We start from the raw sequence: 17,758 nt of genomic DNA on the forward strand, positions 1-17,758 counted from the left end.
GCATTTCTATTTTTGTTCAGTATAGTTGTGGATAAATTTACTCTCAAGTTGACCCTTAACAGGCATACAGTATACTGACTCAGGAGAGAAACCATTTAGCTGTGGTGACTGTGGAAAAAGATTCAATCCGACGTGGCTCCTAACTGAACCTATACAGACTCACACAGGGGATAAATAACATTGCTGCTCAGTCTGTCTGTGGTAAAATATTAATTCAAAAGTTTCCTACTGAGGCATGTGAATAACGTCCACAAAGAAAGAAAAAATGATTAAAACAGAAGAAGAAAGAAAAGTAGGACGAAGATCTTCTGTCCGAAGATGGTAATGAAGAGGCAGGATGTGGACAACACTCTTTGGAAAGCAAAGCAACTTTTAATGTTCTATGTAAGCCTAAAAACAGTTTGATTTAAGTTAAATTATGAGGTAATGGTTAATCTGGGATTTGTACATCCATTTTTGGACTATTCAATTAATGATACAGTGTATATAGCAATTGATTAAAAAATAACTACTGTCTTACCCCATTAAATATAAGCATGATTTACTCCATTGTTAACACTGTAATTTAACCAAACACTTTATAGCTTTCATCAAAACATGGCTAAAACTATCATTTTGATCTCCTGGATGGTCAGTCCTTGTATTCATAGCTCAGTCGTTGAATTTGAGAGTGGTTACATTTCTTCAGCCCGGCAGCCCCATCCCTTAGCTGTTTACCAACAAAAGTGGTGGGGTGACAGATGTTGCTTTTTCAAACCTTGTTCAGAGGAAGGTTGTCAAGATGATTGATGTTGATGGATACTAGTATAGAGTATTATAGGAAGCTCACAGGTCTGCTGTTCAGTCTATTGATGTTTTCAGGTTATTAGAAACAGTTTCCTGGTAGTTTGTTTTGGAATCTCAAGGTGATGAGGGAATGTTCAGACTGATGTTATTGATGTTATACTTTCAAGGTAACATAAAGTGTTTAGTCTCTATTCTATGTTCAGTTTACTGCAGCTTACAAACCATTACCAGTAGAGAATGTATGGAACAGGGACTGAATGTTCCATACATTCTCTTCTGGTAATGGTTTGTAAGCTGCAGTATGTAATGGGAAAATGTGTGGGCATATTCACAACAGTCCCAAGCCATTGCAGTGGTCAAGAGTTGCCTATGTGGTCTTTCAAAATGTGTAGAATTGCAGGAAATTAACTCTAAAATATATATTTTCTCTCTGCTGTAACATTGGGGCCGCTAAAATGTTTTGCTCACAAGGTGGGGGGCCCCCCTGTCAAAATGTCACTTAGAGACCCCAAATGGCTAGGGCTGGCTCTCACTGCATGTGTGGGTATGGATGTGGGTATGCAGTCCAATTGATGATAGGAGTACACACACACACATTGTTAGCCATTAAAATCACACAATTACTTTTTGAAACACTTATTTTATAAATAATTGTGTTTGATCTAGTATACAGTAGATAATTGTACATATTTTCCATCATTTTGCCTTTATTATTCATTTACAGTTTCCAGAAAAGGACTCTTATTCTGAAGGATTTTAAAAAATCCCTGTCCTGGAAGTGCTGGTCGTCACTAGTTACCACAGCCACAAAGTCATAACTGAAATCAGGAATCCTGCCTATTTCTACAATTTGTCTTCTTAAAATGTGATTTTGAACCTAACTCTCAACGTAATCACACTGCTAATCTTATGCCTATCCCTAACCTTAAATTAAGACTAAAAAGCGAATGTTTGTTTTCATGAATGTTTACGACATAGCCTTTGTGGCTGTAGTAAACGGAAATGCTTAGCTAGTTATTCTTGATGCCATCACTTCCTGCGCAACCAAAGATAAGAATAAATGACAAGAAAACACGAACTAGTATCTAACATTAGCTACTTCACTTTAAAAAATGTCTAAAATACAGTTGTTGAGAGTTTTTCTCAACAAGAGATTAACAGCTGCTGCTGGGGAGATATTCGTTTTAGTTGAGAAAACGCTAGCAGAGATTCAGGACGAAGTTCTTCGTTCAAAAGAAGAAAACCACCGTCTACAAAGGCTACTTGACATAAAGCTACTCGAAGGCAGATCAGGTTTGTTACCCACTACGTTTGTCTATTCAACCTTTATTATAGGAATCTCCACTTTTAAGGTAGTCTATCATTAAAGAGCTACAATCTGGAATTCAATGACAGGCCTATCAATATAATAAGACTGTAGGCCTATATTTTGGGTTATGATGATAGGGTAAAACGGCTGAGCTTAGCTCATTAGCTATACAATTTAAGGAGATGTTAGATATGAATAAATCGGTACACAGTGCACTCCATCCGTAGGCCTATTTGGACAGTAGCTCTAATCAATCAGTTTGGATTTGAGATCAAATGATGAATATGAGGCAACAATATAGAATTCCACTTTTTATTTAAGGCATAATGTCACCATTTAGAAATAAAAACACCTCCCCCCATTTGAAGTAATCATAAGTATTTGGACAAATTAATTTAGAGATTGAACAGAGGTTTTGTATACTTTTAAGCCAGTAGTTCTGAAAGTAGCGCCCAAGAGCCTAAAAGGGTCCCTGAAAATGTTTCACAATTGTGTACAGTCATCACTCATTGTTCTCCAGCCCCTGTAGGGTGTGCATAAAGACTCTGGTGTCCTTGGCCCACCCTGCAACCTCATTGGACAATACTGGGTAGACCTGATCCCACCTCCCACTTTACCCTTGCAACCTCATGGGACATCATTCCACATTTTTACATTTTAGTCATTTAGCAGACGCTCTTATCCAGAGCGACTTACAGGAGCAATTAGGGTTAAGTGCCTTGCTCAAGGGCACATCAACAGATTTTTCACCTAGTCGGATCGGGGATTAGAACCAGCGACCTTTCGGTTACTGGCACAACGCTCTTAATCACTAAGCTACCTGCCAATCAACATTGTCCATCATGTTCGGTAGTTGCAGGCTAGTTCCCGTTGTTGCAAGCATGGTCTCATCAGACTAGTATGGCAAACAAACAATTGAATGTGATAATGTAATTGTATACAATGTTTTGAGGGAGCATGCAATTGGCATGCTGACTGCAGGAATGTCCACCAGAGCTGTTGAGCCAGATAATTGAATGTTCATTTCTCTACCATAATGTTCATTTCTCTCCAACGTCGTTTTAGAGTAACATCGTTGAAATTGTTCCATGTTGCGTTTATTTATATTTTCATGCAATAATTTCAAAGATTTTACTGAGTTACAGTTCATATAAGGAAATCAGTCAATTGAAATAAATTCATTAGGCCCTAATCTATAGATTTCACATGACTGGGAATACAGATATGCATCTGTTGGTCACATATACCTTAATCAGCTTCTTGATATGCCACACCTGTCAGGTGGATGGATTATTTTGGCAAAGAAGAAATGCTCACTAAAAGGGATGTAAACAAATTTGTGCACCAAATTTGAGAAAAATAAGCTTTCTGGGATCTTTTATATCATCTCATGAAACATAGGACCAACACTTGTTCCGTTTTAATTTTTGTTCAGTGTATTTTCGCTCTTATCAAAATAACTAATGGTAAGTGCATGCAGCCAGGCAAGCAATGTTGCTTCAGAGCGCGCGTTCACAACATGGGACAGGAACGAGTGTTTCTCCACTGGGAGAGGACTGCAGTTGGTTTATTATGCATGTATGATTAGGGCTCTAAAGAGCAACCATTTTGGTCGCATATGCTCCTTAATATTTTGCTGTGCGACCTGGAATTTTAATTTGGGAGCACCAGATTATAATAGTAGTAATGATTAGGCTTTTCTGTACCGTTGCTTCTGAGTGCCTCAGAGAAGAAACCCAGCACAGATTCGTTAGTGTTATGGTTGCACCATTACTAGGCTACATAGAAATCGGATTGATTCTAGCCCAAACAGTTCAAAATATTAATTAATTTGCCCAAGTATATCATAAAACATGAACAGAATGAATCAGTGATTCGTATTTCTTGCAACATTCTGGAGAGGCAACGCACAGGAATGCTGGTGTGTGTGTGTGTGTACCACTTTATGTAGCTGTTAGCGATGCTAATGATAACCACCTTCTGGTAGATGGAATGACTTTCCCAATAACCTTCTCAATTATATGTTAACTGCAAAGTAGCTTATGCCTACCTGTCAGAAAGACATCATTATCTGCATTAGTCAATTGGGCATTTGTTTTGCAAACTCTGCACACATGGGCTACAGAAACACCGCTAACCAAATGACAGTCTATTGCTATAGGTGCATGGTGCACACTTGAATTAAAGGGTAACTAATCTCAAAAATAAAATTTCTTAGATTTTTCCCAGACCTAAAAAGTGGTCTCCTGGTATGGCATTGTTGTGGACTTTGAACATCCACTTTTGTTGTTTTTCTATTAAAAAAGTGTGATTTTTAGTGAAAATCTGAAACCTGGAAAAACAAAACAGAGAAAATGAAATTAGGCAAAAAATAACAACAGATTCTATAGGGCCCTAACCATGTAGAAACCTAATATTCCACAAATAACTAATTTCAATGACAGGTATTTGAATCAACATTTTAGCTTTTTATAATAAGCAAATATATTTACAGGTTAACGTATTAATTCCTAGGCCACATGTGCTTCAGAAGTAGATCAAGTTCATATAGGCCAAATATAAACTATATCTCAATCGATTTAAATAATCCTATTTTCTGGTGGTCCAGGACATGACTCAAAACACACTCAAATGCATCCAATGAGGGTATAAAGTCAGACTTGATGCAGTCATTGCGTACAAGACATATGGGACCAAATGCTAGCATTTTGACTACTTTAATATACTATAAGTGAATTTGTCCAATTAACTTATAGTATATTGGGGGGAGGGGGGGACTAGATACATGAAGTGCTTTTATTTCTAAATGGTGAAACATATGCATGAAAATGCCCTCAAATTAAAGGTGACATTCTGTACTGTTGCCTCATTCATTATTTGATTTAAAATCAATTTCATCCAGTATAGAGACAAATTAGATGTTTAACCTCACTGTCCAAATACATATGGAGAGCAGTGTATATCAATAATTAAAATGACCATTAAACAGATTCCTAAATCCCAGATTGTAGGTTTAATTTTGTAGGCATACCCCTTATCATGTCAGCATTGAGGTTTTGTTTAATCCTTTCCTCCAGACCTACAGCAGTTCACCCTCTCAGTCTCCGAAGTGGAGGCACCCCCTGAGCAGCAGCACTGTGAGCAGGAGAAAACCCCCAGTCTGGGGCAGGAAGACCCAGAGCCCACACAGATTAAAGAGGAACAGGGGGAACTCGGGGCCAGTCAAGAGGAAGAGCAGCTTCAAGGACTTGAGACACATACCATAGAGTTCATATTCACTCCTGTCTGTGTGAAAAGTGACTGTGATGAGGACCCAACTCAGCCCTCACATCTCTATCAAGCCCCAAAGGAAGGGAACAGAGAGGGAGACACTCTACCCAATACTACAACTGAACAGATAAAAACAGAACCTGATGGAGAAGACTACAGAGAATCCGAACCAACCAGTGATTCTCAGACCCTCTCTGCAGTAAATCCAGACTGTTCTGCGGCTCAGAGTGAAAACTCTGAAAGTGTTCATAGTATTAAAAATGCAGGAGCTCCTTCAGGTTTTAAGCCAGTCAAATCAAAGAGAAAACGGATGGTAAAAATCCAAAGTTCCTATATCAATACTAAGGTTAGAAAATCCATAGAGTTATCTAACCTGAAATCATCCAGTCAAAGTAATGCTGCTGCTTCTTGTTGTAAGGTGTGTGGCAAGTCTTTTCTTTACATGGGTTCATTATTGAAACATGTGCAAACTCATATAAAAGATCAAGAACATCTTTGTGGTGTGTGTGGAATGCGTTTTCAGTCACAACAAAGTATGATAGATCACCACCAAACTCACATCGGAGCTAGGTTTTCTTGTCAGGTTTGTAGTAAATGTTTCACTACGGAATATGATATGTCAGTGCACATGAGGATCCACACAGATGAGAAAGAATATCAATGCCCTGATTGTGGCAAAAGCTACACTCAGTTTGGATATCTACAAGTACACATGAGGAGCCACACAGGGGAGAAACCTCCATTTCCCTGCCCTGATTGTGACAAAGGATTCCACCGGAGTGACCATCTAAAGAGACACATGAGAAGCCACACAGAAGAGAAGCTATACCAGTGCCGTGATTGTGGCAAAGGATTTAGCACTGCTAGCAATCTGAAAACCCACTTAAAGATCCACATAGGGGATAAGTCGTACCACTGTCGTGAATGTGGCAAACAATTCATTTCCAATGGTGAACTAAAAAGGCACATAAGGATTCACACAGGGGAGAAATCATTCCGCTGCCCTGATTGTGGAACAGGTTTCAGTCAGAATCACCATCTGAAAAGACACATGGGGACCCACACTAGGGAGAAAGCAAAGGGTTATTCCAGAAAGCAAGATCAATGAGTTACCCAGCTTTTACCAAGCTTACTTTAGTCGGATCTCAAAACAACTCAGCATTTCACGCTCCAGAGAAGTATGGCACGAAGCAGGATAGAGGATTTCGCAAGCAAACTTTGGTAAACATTTGAATTCAACTCGGAATAACCTTTGTCACGAAGTTGGCTCACCTTTTAACCATTACTAGGGCAATGCTGATTTTGTGTGGTGTTGAGGACCAATTAAATCAGTATTTACATCCAGAAAGGAGTGTGCAATTACATCCCCTTCCTATGGACCATTTTTGTTTGTTGTAAGGGGCAATATGATATTGGAACATCCATTTTAGGACTTTTAATTTGCTGATATATAGGCTAGCCATTGATTCTTGAAGAAAATAACAAAAATTGCCTCATGAGCTTGGTTCAACTGAGCTTAGTTCAACTTTAGAACCCAAAATATAAGCCATTGTTTGTAAAACAAAATGTATATTGAACAAAAATATATACGCAACATGCAACAATTTCAAAGATTTTACTGAGTTACAGTTCATAGAAGGAAATCAGTCTATTGAAATAAATTCACTAGGCCCTAATCTATGAATTTCACATGACTGGGCAGGGGCACAGCCATGTGTGGGCCTGGGAGGGCATAGGCCCACCCACTGGGGAGCCAGGCCCAGCCAATCGCAATGAGTTTTTCCCCACAAAAGGGCTTTTTTACAGACAGAAATAATCCTGAGCACCTGTGGGCTCCTCAGACGATCCCACAGGTGAAGAAGCCAGATGTGGAGGTCCTGGGCTGGCGGGGTTAAACGTGGTCTGTGGTTGGATCTACTGCCAAATTCTCTAAAATGATGTTGGAGGCGGTTTATGGTAGAGAAATTAACATTAAATTCTCTGGCAACAGCTCTGTTGGACATTTCTGCAGTCAGCATGCCAATTGCGCGCTCCCTCAACTTGAGACATCTGTGGCATTGTGTTGTGTGCACATTTTAGGGTGGCCTTTTATTGTCCCTAGCACAAGGTGCACCTGTGTAATGATCATGCTGTTTAATCAGCTTCTTGATATGTCACACCTGTCAGGTGGATGGATTGATTATCTTGAGAGAAATAAGCTTTTTGTACATATGGAACATTTCTGGGATCTTTTATTTCAGCTCATGAATAATGTGACCAACACTTTACATGGTGCATTTATATTTTTGTTCAGTATAGTTGTAAACAAACACTATAGCTTCAAAACATGGTTATAACTATCATTTTGATCTCATGGCTGGTCAGTCCTTGCATCCATAGCTCAGTCTATGAATTTGAAAGTGGAATTGCTCCAGCCCTTTCCCTCAGCTGTTTACAAAAAGAGTGGTGGGATGACCGCTTTATTTAAATCCCACATTGCCCCTGGGTTAAATTCAATTGTCACAATCTATATGTTTATTTACATTTAGTCGAATATTAAGGCCATTTATGTCCGAAATATCATGTATGTAACTTGTAAAAAATAATAATACGTCAAGCCTTTGAGCTGTATGGTTCTTGTCCATTGTCTTCAAATGTTCTTATGATTTTGCACTGTCCTTGTCCTGAGTGACAGATTCACATGCACCCTAGCACAACACATTTTCAGCGGCGACTCACATTTGGAACACTGAATATACCCTGATGCCATCCAGCCGACATTTCCTAATGCCTAAAGTAAGGACAAATGGGCCGTATTCATAAAGTAGGAGAGCCGATCTCGGGTCAGGTTCCCCTGGTCCACGTAATTTTATTAATTTTGATCTGAACAGCAAAACTGATCCTAGATCACCACTTTTACCCTAAGATGCTTTATGAATATGGGCACCGGACTCTTAATTCATTTGTAGTACTGAGTGGCAAGAAGTTGGAACCATCAGACTTCTCAACATGCACACACCAAGTGGGACTGAAGAGTCCTGTTGACATACACTTGACTTTTGCGCTGTATCATATACAGTCAGGTCCATCATTATTGGCACCCTTGATACAGATTAGTAAAAAAACTATAAAATGAATACAAATACTGAACTATATTGTATGCATTTTTAAAAATTATTATATACTAACAATAGCTCAGAGATTTTGTTAAACAAGTAATAAAGAAAAAAAGCAACATATGGGGTCAAAATTATGCCGTTTATCAAACTCCAGGTGCTGCTATGGCCATCTCAGTCTCCGGACTTAAACCCCATTGAAAACCTGTGGCTTGAATTGAAGGCAGTCGATAAGAGCAGACGAAGAAATCTAGGATCTGTAAAGATTATGTGGGGGAATGATCTAAGATCCCTCCCAACATGTTCTCCAATCTCATAACATATTTTAGAAAAAGTGTTCTCCTCGCAAGGGGAGGGGGACCATTTTGTTTTTCTTCGCAAACACAAAACAAAACACCCACTATACAAAACATTTTTTAAGGTGATCAACATATGATTTTGCTGTGATAGGCTAACTATCAGAGCGACAATCTGGTTCTGGTCCTAATGCAGCCAGACCCTGGTAAGCTGCTAGACTGTTTGTGCTTCAGCCAGCCTTTCGCTGTCTTGTTTGGCAAGCCCAGGATGTAGTGTTTGTTTAATAAAGAAACAGTCAGGTATCCAGGATGTCAGACCAGTATTTTAGTACACAGGTCGCGATAGGAAGTTTATGGTAATTTTTGCTCAATAAAAGGCTCAAATGGTGTAAAACTGTCAGTATCTTTGTCTACATTATCATGTTACTCACGCATAGTGTTACGTTCCCACAAGACAAACTCAAAATGTTGCTCACAACAAAGGGGAACAAAAAAGAAAATCACTGACAACGAAACAGAAAGGGGTTCTGAAAGGCATCCATGTGGGTGCCCACTGAAAGTTGGCAAATGCCACTAGTAAGGGGTTCTAAAAGACACCCACCATGGATGCCCACTAGGTTTGCCTCCAAAAATACAAAATGTAAGAAAAACCCACAACTTAGGATGGCGAGTAAAAATAATATGGAGCGAAACACCAAAACGCTTCTTTCATACTGAAATAGGTTTAACTCGCACCTCAGCTGACGTAAAGTGTAGCTCTCCCCAACATCTCTCAAGCTCAACTGGAGCACTGGGCCAGCCACTCCAAAATAGCACCTCGGCCAACACAGGTGAAACACCTTCCCACTAACGAGATGGCAACCAGCGCAGGTGTAACACACTGACTGACGAGGTGACACCAATCTGTGCGCCCTACGTGCTAACGAACTATACGTGCTAAAGTCCAACCTCAAAACATAAATGGAAAAACCAAAACTAATAACAATAACATATCTGTGTTTTCTCAGCACATTCAAGATAGGAAGCTATATTGAGCCCAGATATGCATCTCTTGACTTAGGTCCATATCCAGATATGCTTTTTGATATGCTGAAAATAAGACGATTTCTGAGTTTTCAGCACGTTCAATCATTTCACAAGTATGCAATCCATATTTTTCTTTCATGCACCTATCATTTTGGGATTCCCTCCGGATATCATACATGGTATGGCTGGTTATGGACTCATTAGATAACCTGAGATAGGCCTATGTGGACGTCTTATTTTCTTTATATGTTGACAAATACTAACAGTAGGCCTACAAAGTGTATAGTGGTCCCGTGTGGCTCAGTTGGTAAAGCATGGCGCTTGCATCACTAGGGTTGTGGGTTCGAGTCCCACGGGGGACAAGGAAAAAGTATATACATGTATCCACTCAATACTTTGTTAATTGTGTAGATCCTCCTCTAACAAAATTTAATATCCGTTCGAAAGTTTTTACCCAAGTAAAATGAGGTTGTAATTAGGGTGACTAAATCAATGGTGGCCAGAGAAAATGTGTAACAAATCTGGAAAGTAGCATTGCATCAGCTAGGCTGGATGCTGTGCGAGAATTAAGGTTAACTGACAGGCTCACCACTGAACTTGTCATCTTTCTTCTCGAATCCGGAGGACATAAAACAATATAGAGGTAAGATAGATATCGATTTTGAAACATGACATGTACTATTTTCATATTTTAGTATATGCTTTGCATATGAATGCGAAATTCCTGTTATTTTTCTAAGATTACTCACAAAAACATGCGTATCTCCAGGGGCGCAACTTTGGTATTAGAAGGAGGGGGGGACATAACCTGGCGGGGAGTCTGGGGGTCCTCCCTCCGAATTTTTAGGGCCATCTAAAGCTAATTCCTGCATTTGTACACAATCTAATATGACCCTTTTTGGGGTCACTTTTATTGTAAATAAGAATATAGTCGCAAAATGAATGGTAAATAATGTATTGTGTCATTATGAAGTCACTTTTATTGTAAATAAGAATAGAATATGTTTCTAAACACTTCTACACTAATGTGAATGCTACCATGAATATGGATAATCCTGAATGAATTGTGAATAATGATGAGTGAGAAATATCATACCCCCTCAAAAAATGCTAACCTCCCATTATTGTAATGGTGAGAGGTTAGCATGTCTTGGGGGTATGATATTTGTGCATCTAACTTTCTCACTCATCATTATTCATGATTCATTCAGGATTATCTGTAATCATGGTAGCATCCACATTAATGTAGAAACATTCTATTCTTATTTACAATAAAAGTGACTCCATAATGACACAATACATTATTTACCATTCATATCTATTGGGCACAAAATAATCTGAAACAACAAACAGCAAATGCATCCAACTATTAGCGCGATGTAATCATTGATTGCTCTGGATGTGGGACCAAATACTTAACTTTTTACTACTTGAATACACATACAAGTGAATATGTCCCAATACTTTTGCTCCCCTAAAATGGGGGGACTACAGTATGTACAAAAAGTGCTCTAATTTCTAAAAGTTTCACCCGATATGGATGGAAATACCCTCAAATTAAAGCTGACAGTCTGCACTTTAACTTCATAGTTATTGTTTGATTTCAAATCAAACTTTTGGAGAATGGAACCAAAATAATAAAAAATGTTTCGCTGTCCCTATAATTACGGAGGGCACTGTAATTAATATCATAGGTCTAAGAGTACTGTAGAGTCCTTTTTACTTGCACACAATATAGCTGGATCGCCCCATCCTGCCCCTAGAGGTCCAGCCCCCTGCAGCCCCCAACCCAACACATCCCACTCAGCTTTAGGATCTTAGTGAAACATTCATTATTGGTTTCAGGTGTGTTAGGCCAAGGCCAGAGTGACAACCAACAGTTCGGCAGACGCCCAGAGCTAGGACTAGGGCTGTTACGGTTAACGTATTACCGCCACACCAGAGGTTAAGAGTCATGACCACAGTCAAATTCCACGTGACCGTTTAGTCACTCTAACTAGGCTTCTCCAAGCAATGATGCTGCTGATGGTCATTAGTAGCCTACCAAACTTGCTAACTGCCTGGAAATGAGCACTCCATTGTTCCTCTAATCACTCTGACATCAATGCAAATGTTTTCGAAAATCTAATCAAACACTTCATGAGAGCCCATGAGCTCATGTTGCGCAACATTTCTATAGGCTATACAATTGTGTGAGAAAAGAGTTTTGATGGCCTCTATTAAAAAAAAGGAGGTTCCCATCAGCTTTCTATAGGCTAGGCCTACTATATTTATTTATCAACTTTCCTAATATTAAGCACATTGCTTTGTTTTACAACAGGAGTATAGGCTACCTGGCTGTCATGAAAATGAACCACGGGAAAAGCGTCCTCCATTCGCTATTTAAGTGCATAGATGACGTTTATATATTTTTTCCATGCCCCTGTTCCGAGACAGGTGCATGATAATGGTCCATTCTAAATCAAAACTAATTTCACACATATATTATTTAGAATATGTAAAGACAACATTAAATTAAGAATAGTCTGGTGGGTGACAGTATTAGCCTATCATTTGGGAATGATGTATTATCACTTGTGAATGATGCCCAGCGTGTGCAGTAAGGCAAGAAATAGCGCATGCCTTTTTTGCGACTTTTTAAAATTGTAGTTGCACACCTCATGTAGCGTAGCCTATAGGCCTATATGTTTTGATAAGGTTTGTATCACAACTAAAGTGGCCAAATAACTTCTTAAAATTAAGCACATTCATCTGCTTTACAACCAGTGTAGAGCCTAAATGGCATACATAGGCGGCGCGTGAGTTTCAAGTTTGGGGAAGATAATTTTCACCATACAAATGCACCTTTTATAATAAAGCATTACATGCATAATCGACTTTGCCATCACTTTTGAGAATGGTGTTTTCCAACTAATTGATTGCATTTTGTAACATTCATGCTTATAGCCTACTGCTGTGTGCGCATTCCTGCGCTTTTAATTTGAAGAAATAGACTAATAGTTTATCAACATTTTAAGCTAAACATTCTGATCTGTTGCATCAGCCTTATTGCTTTTAACGTTTTTTTTATGCTAGTGGCTGTATTAATTTGGGATCTATCGTATTCCACAACTGTCCCAGACTATGTTTGCAATATTTATTTATTGCACAGAAGGACAAGTTGACCAATAGAATAGGTCAACTTTTGTATTATGGGGGATAGTAGATTGACATAGGCTAGTGCTTTTGCTGTTCATTAGGCCTACTCATCTTGTTGGCTGACGAAAAATAGGCTAAATGTGGACAGTTCTTCTGACATCTTCAATATGCGCCTCGGGATTCGATAAGAGGGATGCGCGCAGTTGCGTCCCCGATGTGTCTGTCTTCACTAATAGCCTACTTCTTAGCTGAAATGCCTGTGAGAAGGACCCGATCAAGTGACGGGCATTGGCTAATTAAAATGTAGATATCTGAGAGAGCCATGTGAGTGAGAGGCGCTTCGGAGCACGGCAGCCGGGAGAAGGGAATTATAATTATTATATTCAGACCAAGGGCAAAACGGCCACATTGGCCACAAAAGGCATACATTTTTTTAGGACTGAAGAACCCAGCAGCTATGGATTGCCTAAATACAGTGAATTAGGCAAGTATTCAGACCCCTTAACTTTCCCACATTTTGTTACGTTACAGCCTTAATCTTAAAGGATTAAATTAAATGTTTTCCTCATCAATCTACACACAATTCCCCATAATGACAAAGTGAAAACAGGTTTTTAGAAATCTTTGCAAATATATAAAAAATACAAAACAGAAATACCTTATATTTACAGAAGTATTCAGACCCTTTGCTATGAGACTCGAAATTGAGCTCAGGTGCATCCTGTTTCCATTGATCATCCTTGAGATGTTTCTACGACTTGTGGTAAATTCAATTGATTGGACATGATTTGGAAAGGCACACACCTGTATTTATAAGGTCCCACAGTTGACAGTGCATGTCAGAGCAAAAACCAAGCCATGAGGTCGAAGGAATTGTCCGTTGAGCTCCGAGACAGGATTGTGTTGAGGCACAGATCTGGGAAAGGGTACCAAAAAATTCTGCAGCATTGAAGGTCTTCAAGAACATAGTGAACTCCATCATTCTTAAATGGAAGAAGTTTGGAACCACCAAGACTCTTCCTAGAGCTGGCCGCCAGGCCAAACTGAGCAATCGGGGGAGAAGGGCCTTGGTCAGGGAGGTGACCAAGAACCCAAGCTCCAGAGTTCCTCTGGAGATGGAAGAACCTTCCAGAAGGACAGGCAGCTCTCCACCAATCAGGCCTTTATGGTAGAGGGGCCAGACGGAAGCCACTCCTCAGTAAAAGGCACATGACAGCCCACTTGGAGTTTGCCAAAAGGCACCTAAAGGACTTTCAGACCATGAGAAACGATATTCTCTGGTCTGATGAAACCAAGATTGAACTCTTTGGCCTGAATATCAAGCGTCACGTCTGGAGGAAACCAGGCACCACTCATCACCTGGCCAATACCATCCCTACGGTGAAGCATGGTGGTGGCAGCATCGTGCTGTGGGGATGTTTTTCAGCGGCAGGGACTGGGAGACTAGTCAGGATCGAGGGAAAGATGAACGGAGCAAAGTACAGAGAGATCCTTGATGAAAACCTGCTCCAAAGCGCTCAGGACCTCAGACTGGAGCGAAGGTTCACCTTCCAACAGGACAACGACCCTAAGCACACAGCCAAGACAACGCAGGAGTGGCTTCGGGACAAGTCTCTGAATGTCCTTGAGTGGCCCAGCCAGAGCCCGGACTTGAACCCGATCCAACATCTCTGGAGAGACCTGAAAATAGCTGTGCAGCGACTTTCCCCATCCAATCTGACAGAGCTTTTGACGATCTGCAGAGAAGAATGGGAGAAACTCCCCAAATACAGGTGTGCCAAGCTTGTAGCGTCATACCCAAGAAGACTTGAGGCTGTAATCGCTGCCACAGGTGCTTCAACAAAATACTGAGTAAAGGGTCTTACTTATATACATGTGATATTTCCGTTTGTTATAAATATGCCAAAAAATTCTAAAAACCTGTTTTTGCTTTGTCATTATGGGGTATTGTGTGTAGATTGATTAGAGAGAAAGTAACAAATTTAATCAATTTTAGAATAAGGCTGTAATGTAACAAAATGTGGAAAAAGTGAAGGGGTCTGAATACTTTCCGAATGCACTGTATCTCTCCTGACATGGCATGTTTTCAGTACAGACTCCTTTTGTCATACAGAATTCCATATAAGGCATCCAGACTTTATGAAAGTTGCACAGTAAACCTTTAATCTTGTAACAAATCAAATCTAGTAATACATAACTTGACATTTCTGCCATTCTTTGTGACATTGTGGGAGGATAACTAACCTTCCAATTAATGGCAATGCATTTCTTAGCCGCTATAAATGCTAGGTTACACAGTTTCTTCTGATAAGTCTCCAGTATCAACATTTCCAAGCAAACAAAAACAGGGAAAAGGGAGAATCTGTAGGCGTGCTGAGATAAAAGAACATACTCAGAATTCAGCCAGCCTTCACAAGAGCATAACATATGCAAATATGTCCCTTTTTGTGTTTTACTCCTCCAGCAGAGGAATTACATTTCTGAGTGCATGATATTCCATTTCACTGGCATATAGCCTCCCGAGTGGCGCAGTGGTCTAAGCTGTGCCACTAGAGATCCTGGTTCGAATCCAGGCTCTGTTGTAGCCGGCCGCGACCGGGAGACCCATGGAGCGGTGCACAATTGGCCCAGGGTAGGGGAGGGAATGGCCGGCAGGGATGTTGGTAGGGTTGTAGGTTCGATAGGGAGGGAATGGCCGGCAGGGATGTTGGTAGGGTTGTAGGTTCGATTCCCACGGAGGGCCAGTATGAACAAAATATATAATGTATGCACTCACTAACTGTAAGTCGCTCTGGATAAGAGCGTCTGCTAAAATGACTAAAATGTTTTAAAAAATAGTACATGCTATGTCCTGTGTAGCTCAGTTAGTAGAGTATGGCGCTTGCAACGCCAGGGTTGTGGGTTCGATTCCCACAGGGGGCCAGTATGAAAAAATAAATGTATGCACTCACTAACTGTAAGTCGCTCTGGATAAGAGCGTCTGCTAAAATGACTAAAATGCAATGGATGGTCTTAAACTACAGTAATTTATGTCTGAGATTTTATGAACATGACTGGGCATTCAGTCATGTCTGTATCCATTCATCATCATCAATAGTGTCTACCTCATATTTTTGTTTTACATGTTTTGTGTCATCGGGAAAAGCATCTCAACCCTTGATGCAGTTTGGAAATCAACTTTAGAGGTTTGTCAGACTGCCTTAAAATAGTTTAAATCTTTGAAGCTTCTGGCTTGTCCAGTGTTTGCTGCACAGAGAGAAAAAAGTTCACCTTACTGCCGTCACAGACTGGTCTTTCCTGGTTGCCTGACCCAGCTGAGACCCCTGTCACCATTTGATCCTCCTCAGATGAGGCATGACAAATAACTACCACGGTGTACATTTATACATGATATTATCCAAGAATATAATTGATGTTTAGTAATTGAAATTACCATTATTCCCAAATCCCAGACAGTAGCCTACCCATCAACTCAAGATGGAACTTTGTATCCATTCACTGGTTGCTATAATATACTGCATAATTCACCTGAGCTCCGTAGACTGGTCTTCCCTGGCTGTCTGACCCTGCTGGGACACCTGTCACCATCTGATCCTGCTAAGACATGATGAGCATAGTGTTTTGTACTGACTGTGCACTATGACAGTTACGGCTGTAGTGCTGTTTATACCGTGTCAGTGTGAAAAGTAGGGAATTAGCTAGGGAAACGTACAGATCAATAACGTTACATTGCTATTCTGATTCTAACAAAGCTCACATTGCACTGTAAAAAATGTCAGATTATCGGTCTTCAGTCGTTTGGCCGCTGGTTTCATTGTTTGATTCAGGTTTTGTGTGATTGAGGCAAAAATAATAGCTAAAGTTAGTGAGCTAGCTAAAGTTAGCCAACTTCTGGCTAGCTGTAATGGTACATCAACTGGCGAAAACTAGCCAAGTTAATTTACTTCTGTTGAAACGGGACAAAACAAAGGCTACAAAACATTTCCATACACACAACAACTGTTATATAGCATTTTGAGGTGGCTATTATTAAATAGCACTATCTGACAGATAGCTAGAGCCGAGGCTAGAGCTGAACTTGCTGTGGTAGCTACTACTATCTACGTTAGCTAATTCATTCACCTCAGTCGAGAGGGGATGACACATTACCTAAAGTTACATGTCAGTTACACTACTAGCTCAGCACTGGGAATAAACACTATTTTTTTAAATATTAAATCAAACAGCAGTTCCCTTGCCAGCTACATCAGTCAACTAAAAAGTAGCCAGTTTCTCCTCTACTTGCTTTTACAACTCGGAGAAAGAACTCAACACATACACACTGACAGTAGCTGCCTCTGTTCAACTCTCCCGTGCCGGTCCTAAGCCAGCCTTTCAGAAGCTTTGCCTTCACACAGCCTGTCTGCACGCTCTGTGGTGTCTGCATGACCCTAAATCCAACGGGTTAAAACCACCAAACAGCCTACCGACTGCTCTGAGGCGTCCGCATTGCCCTAAGGCACACTGTTGCCGCCTTTTGTATCACAGTGCAATGATAAAACTGGGGGGGACGAAAATGCAATTTCAGAATGTGGGGGGGGTCATGAAAGTTGCGCCCCTGCGTATCTCTGTGAAATATCAACGGAGCCCTGAGTATACGGCAAGCTTTTTATTTTCAAAGCCTTTTACATTTAATTCAGTTCGTGTCATGTTATTTTGGCTTTTTGCAAACTGCGGGAACAACTTTGCAGACAACCACCACAACTTGTAAAATCCTCAAAAGTCGCTGTGAGAAAGAGCTCGGTGCTGTGTTAGGTTACGAAATCCGACACTTGTACATAATGTTAATGATATGCTAG

At 40.2% G+C, this 17,758-nt stretch overlaps 1 protein-coding gene across 1 annotated transcript; it reads left to right on the plus strand.

Annotated features, from left to right (window-relative positions):
* Nucleotides 1–1,769: 1,769 nt before the first annotated feature.
* LOC121562444 (zinc finger protein 436-like) lies at nt 1,770–6,933 on the plus strand. The gene is made up of 2 exons (XM_041874713.2): nt 1,770–2,079; nt 5,173–6,933. The coding sequence occupies exons 1-2, from the start codon at nt 1,899–1,901 to the stop codon at nt 6,471–6,473; spliced, it is 1,482 nt and encodes a 493-aa protein (XP_041730647.2). The 5' UTR covers nt 1,770–1,898; the 3' UTR covers nt 6,474–6,933.
* Nucleotides 6,934–17,758: the final 10,825 nt, after the last annotated feature.

Source organism: Coregonus clupeaformis, unplaced genomic scaffold (genome assembly GCF_020615455.1).
Source record: "Coregonus clupeaformis isolate EN_2021a unplaced genomic scaffold, ASM2061545v1 scaf0287, whole genome shotgun sequence".
Classification (NCBI taxonomy): domain Eukaryota; kingdom Metazoa; phylum Chordata; class Actinopteri; order Salmoniformes; family Salmonidae; genus Coregonus; species Coregonus clupeaformis.

Bases quoted from the DNA above. Each gene is read 5' to 3' on its own strand.
- LOC121562444 (XM_041874713.2), top strand. From the start codon at position 1,899: ATGTCTAAAATACAGTTGTTGAGAGTTTTTCTCAACAAGAGATTAACA. The intron at 2,080-5,172 runs GTTTGTTACCCA...CCTTTCCTCCAG, and splicing joins GCTACTCGAAGGCAGATCAG to ACCTACAGCAGTTCACCCTC.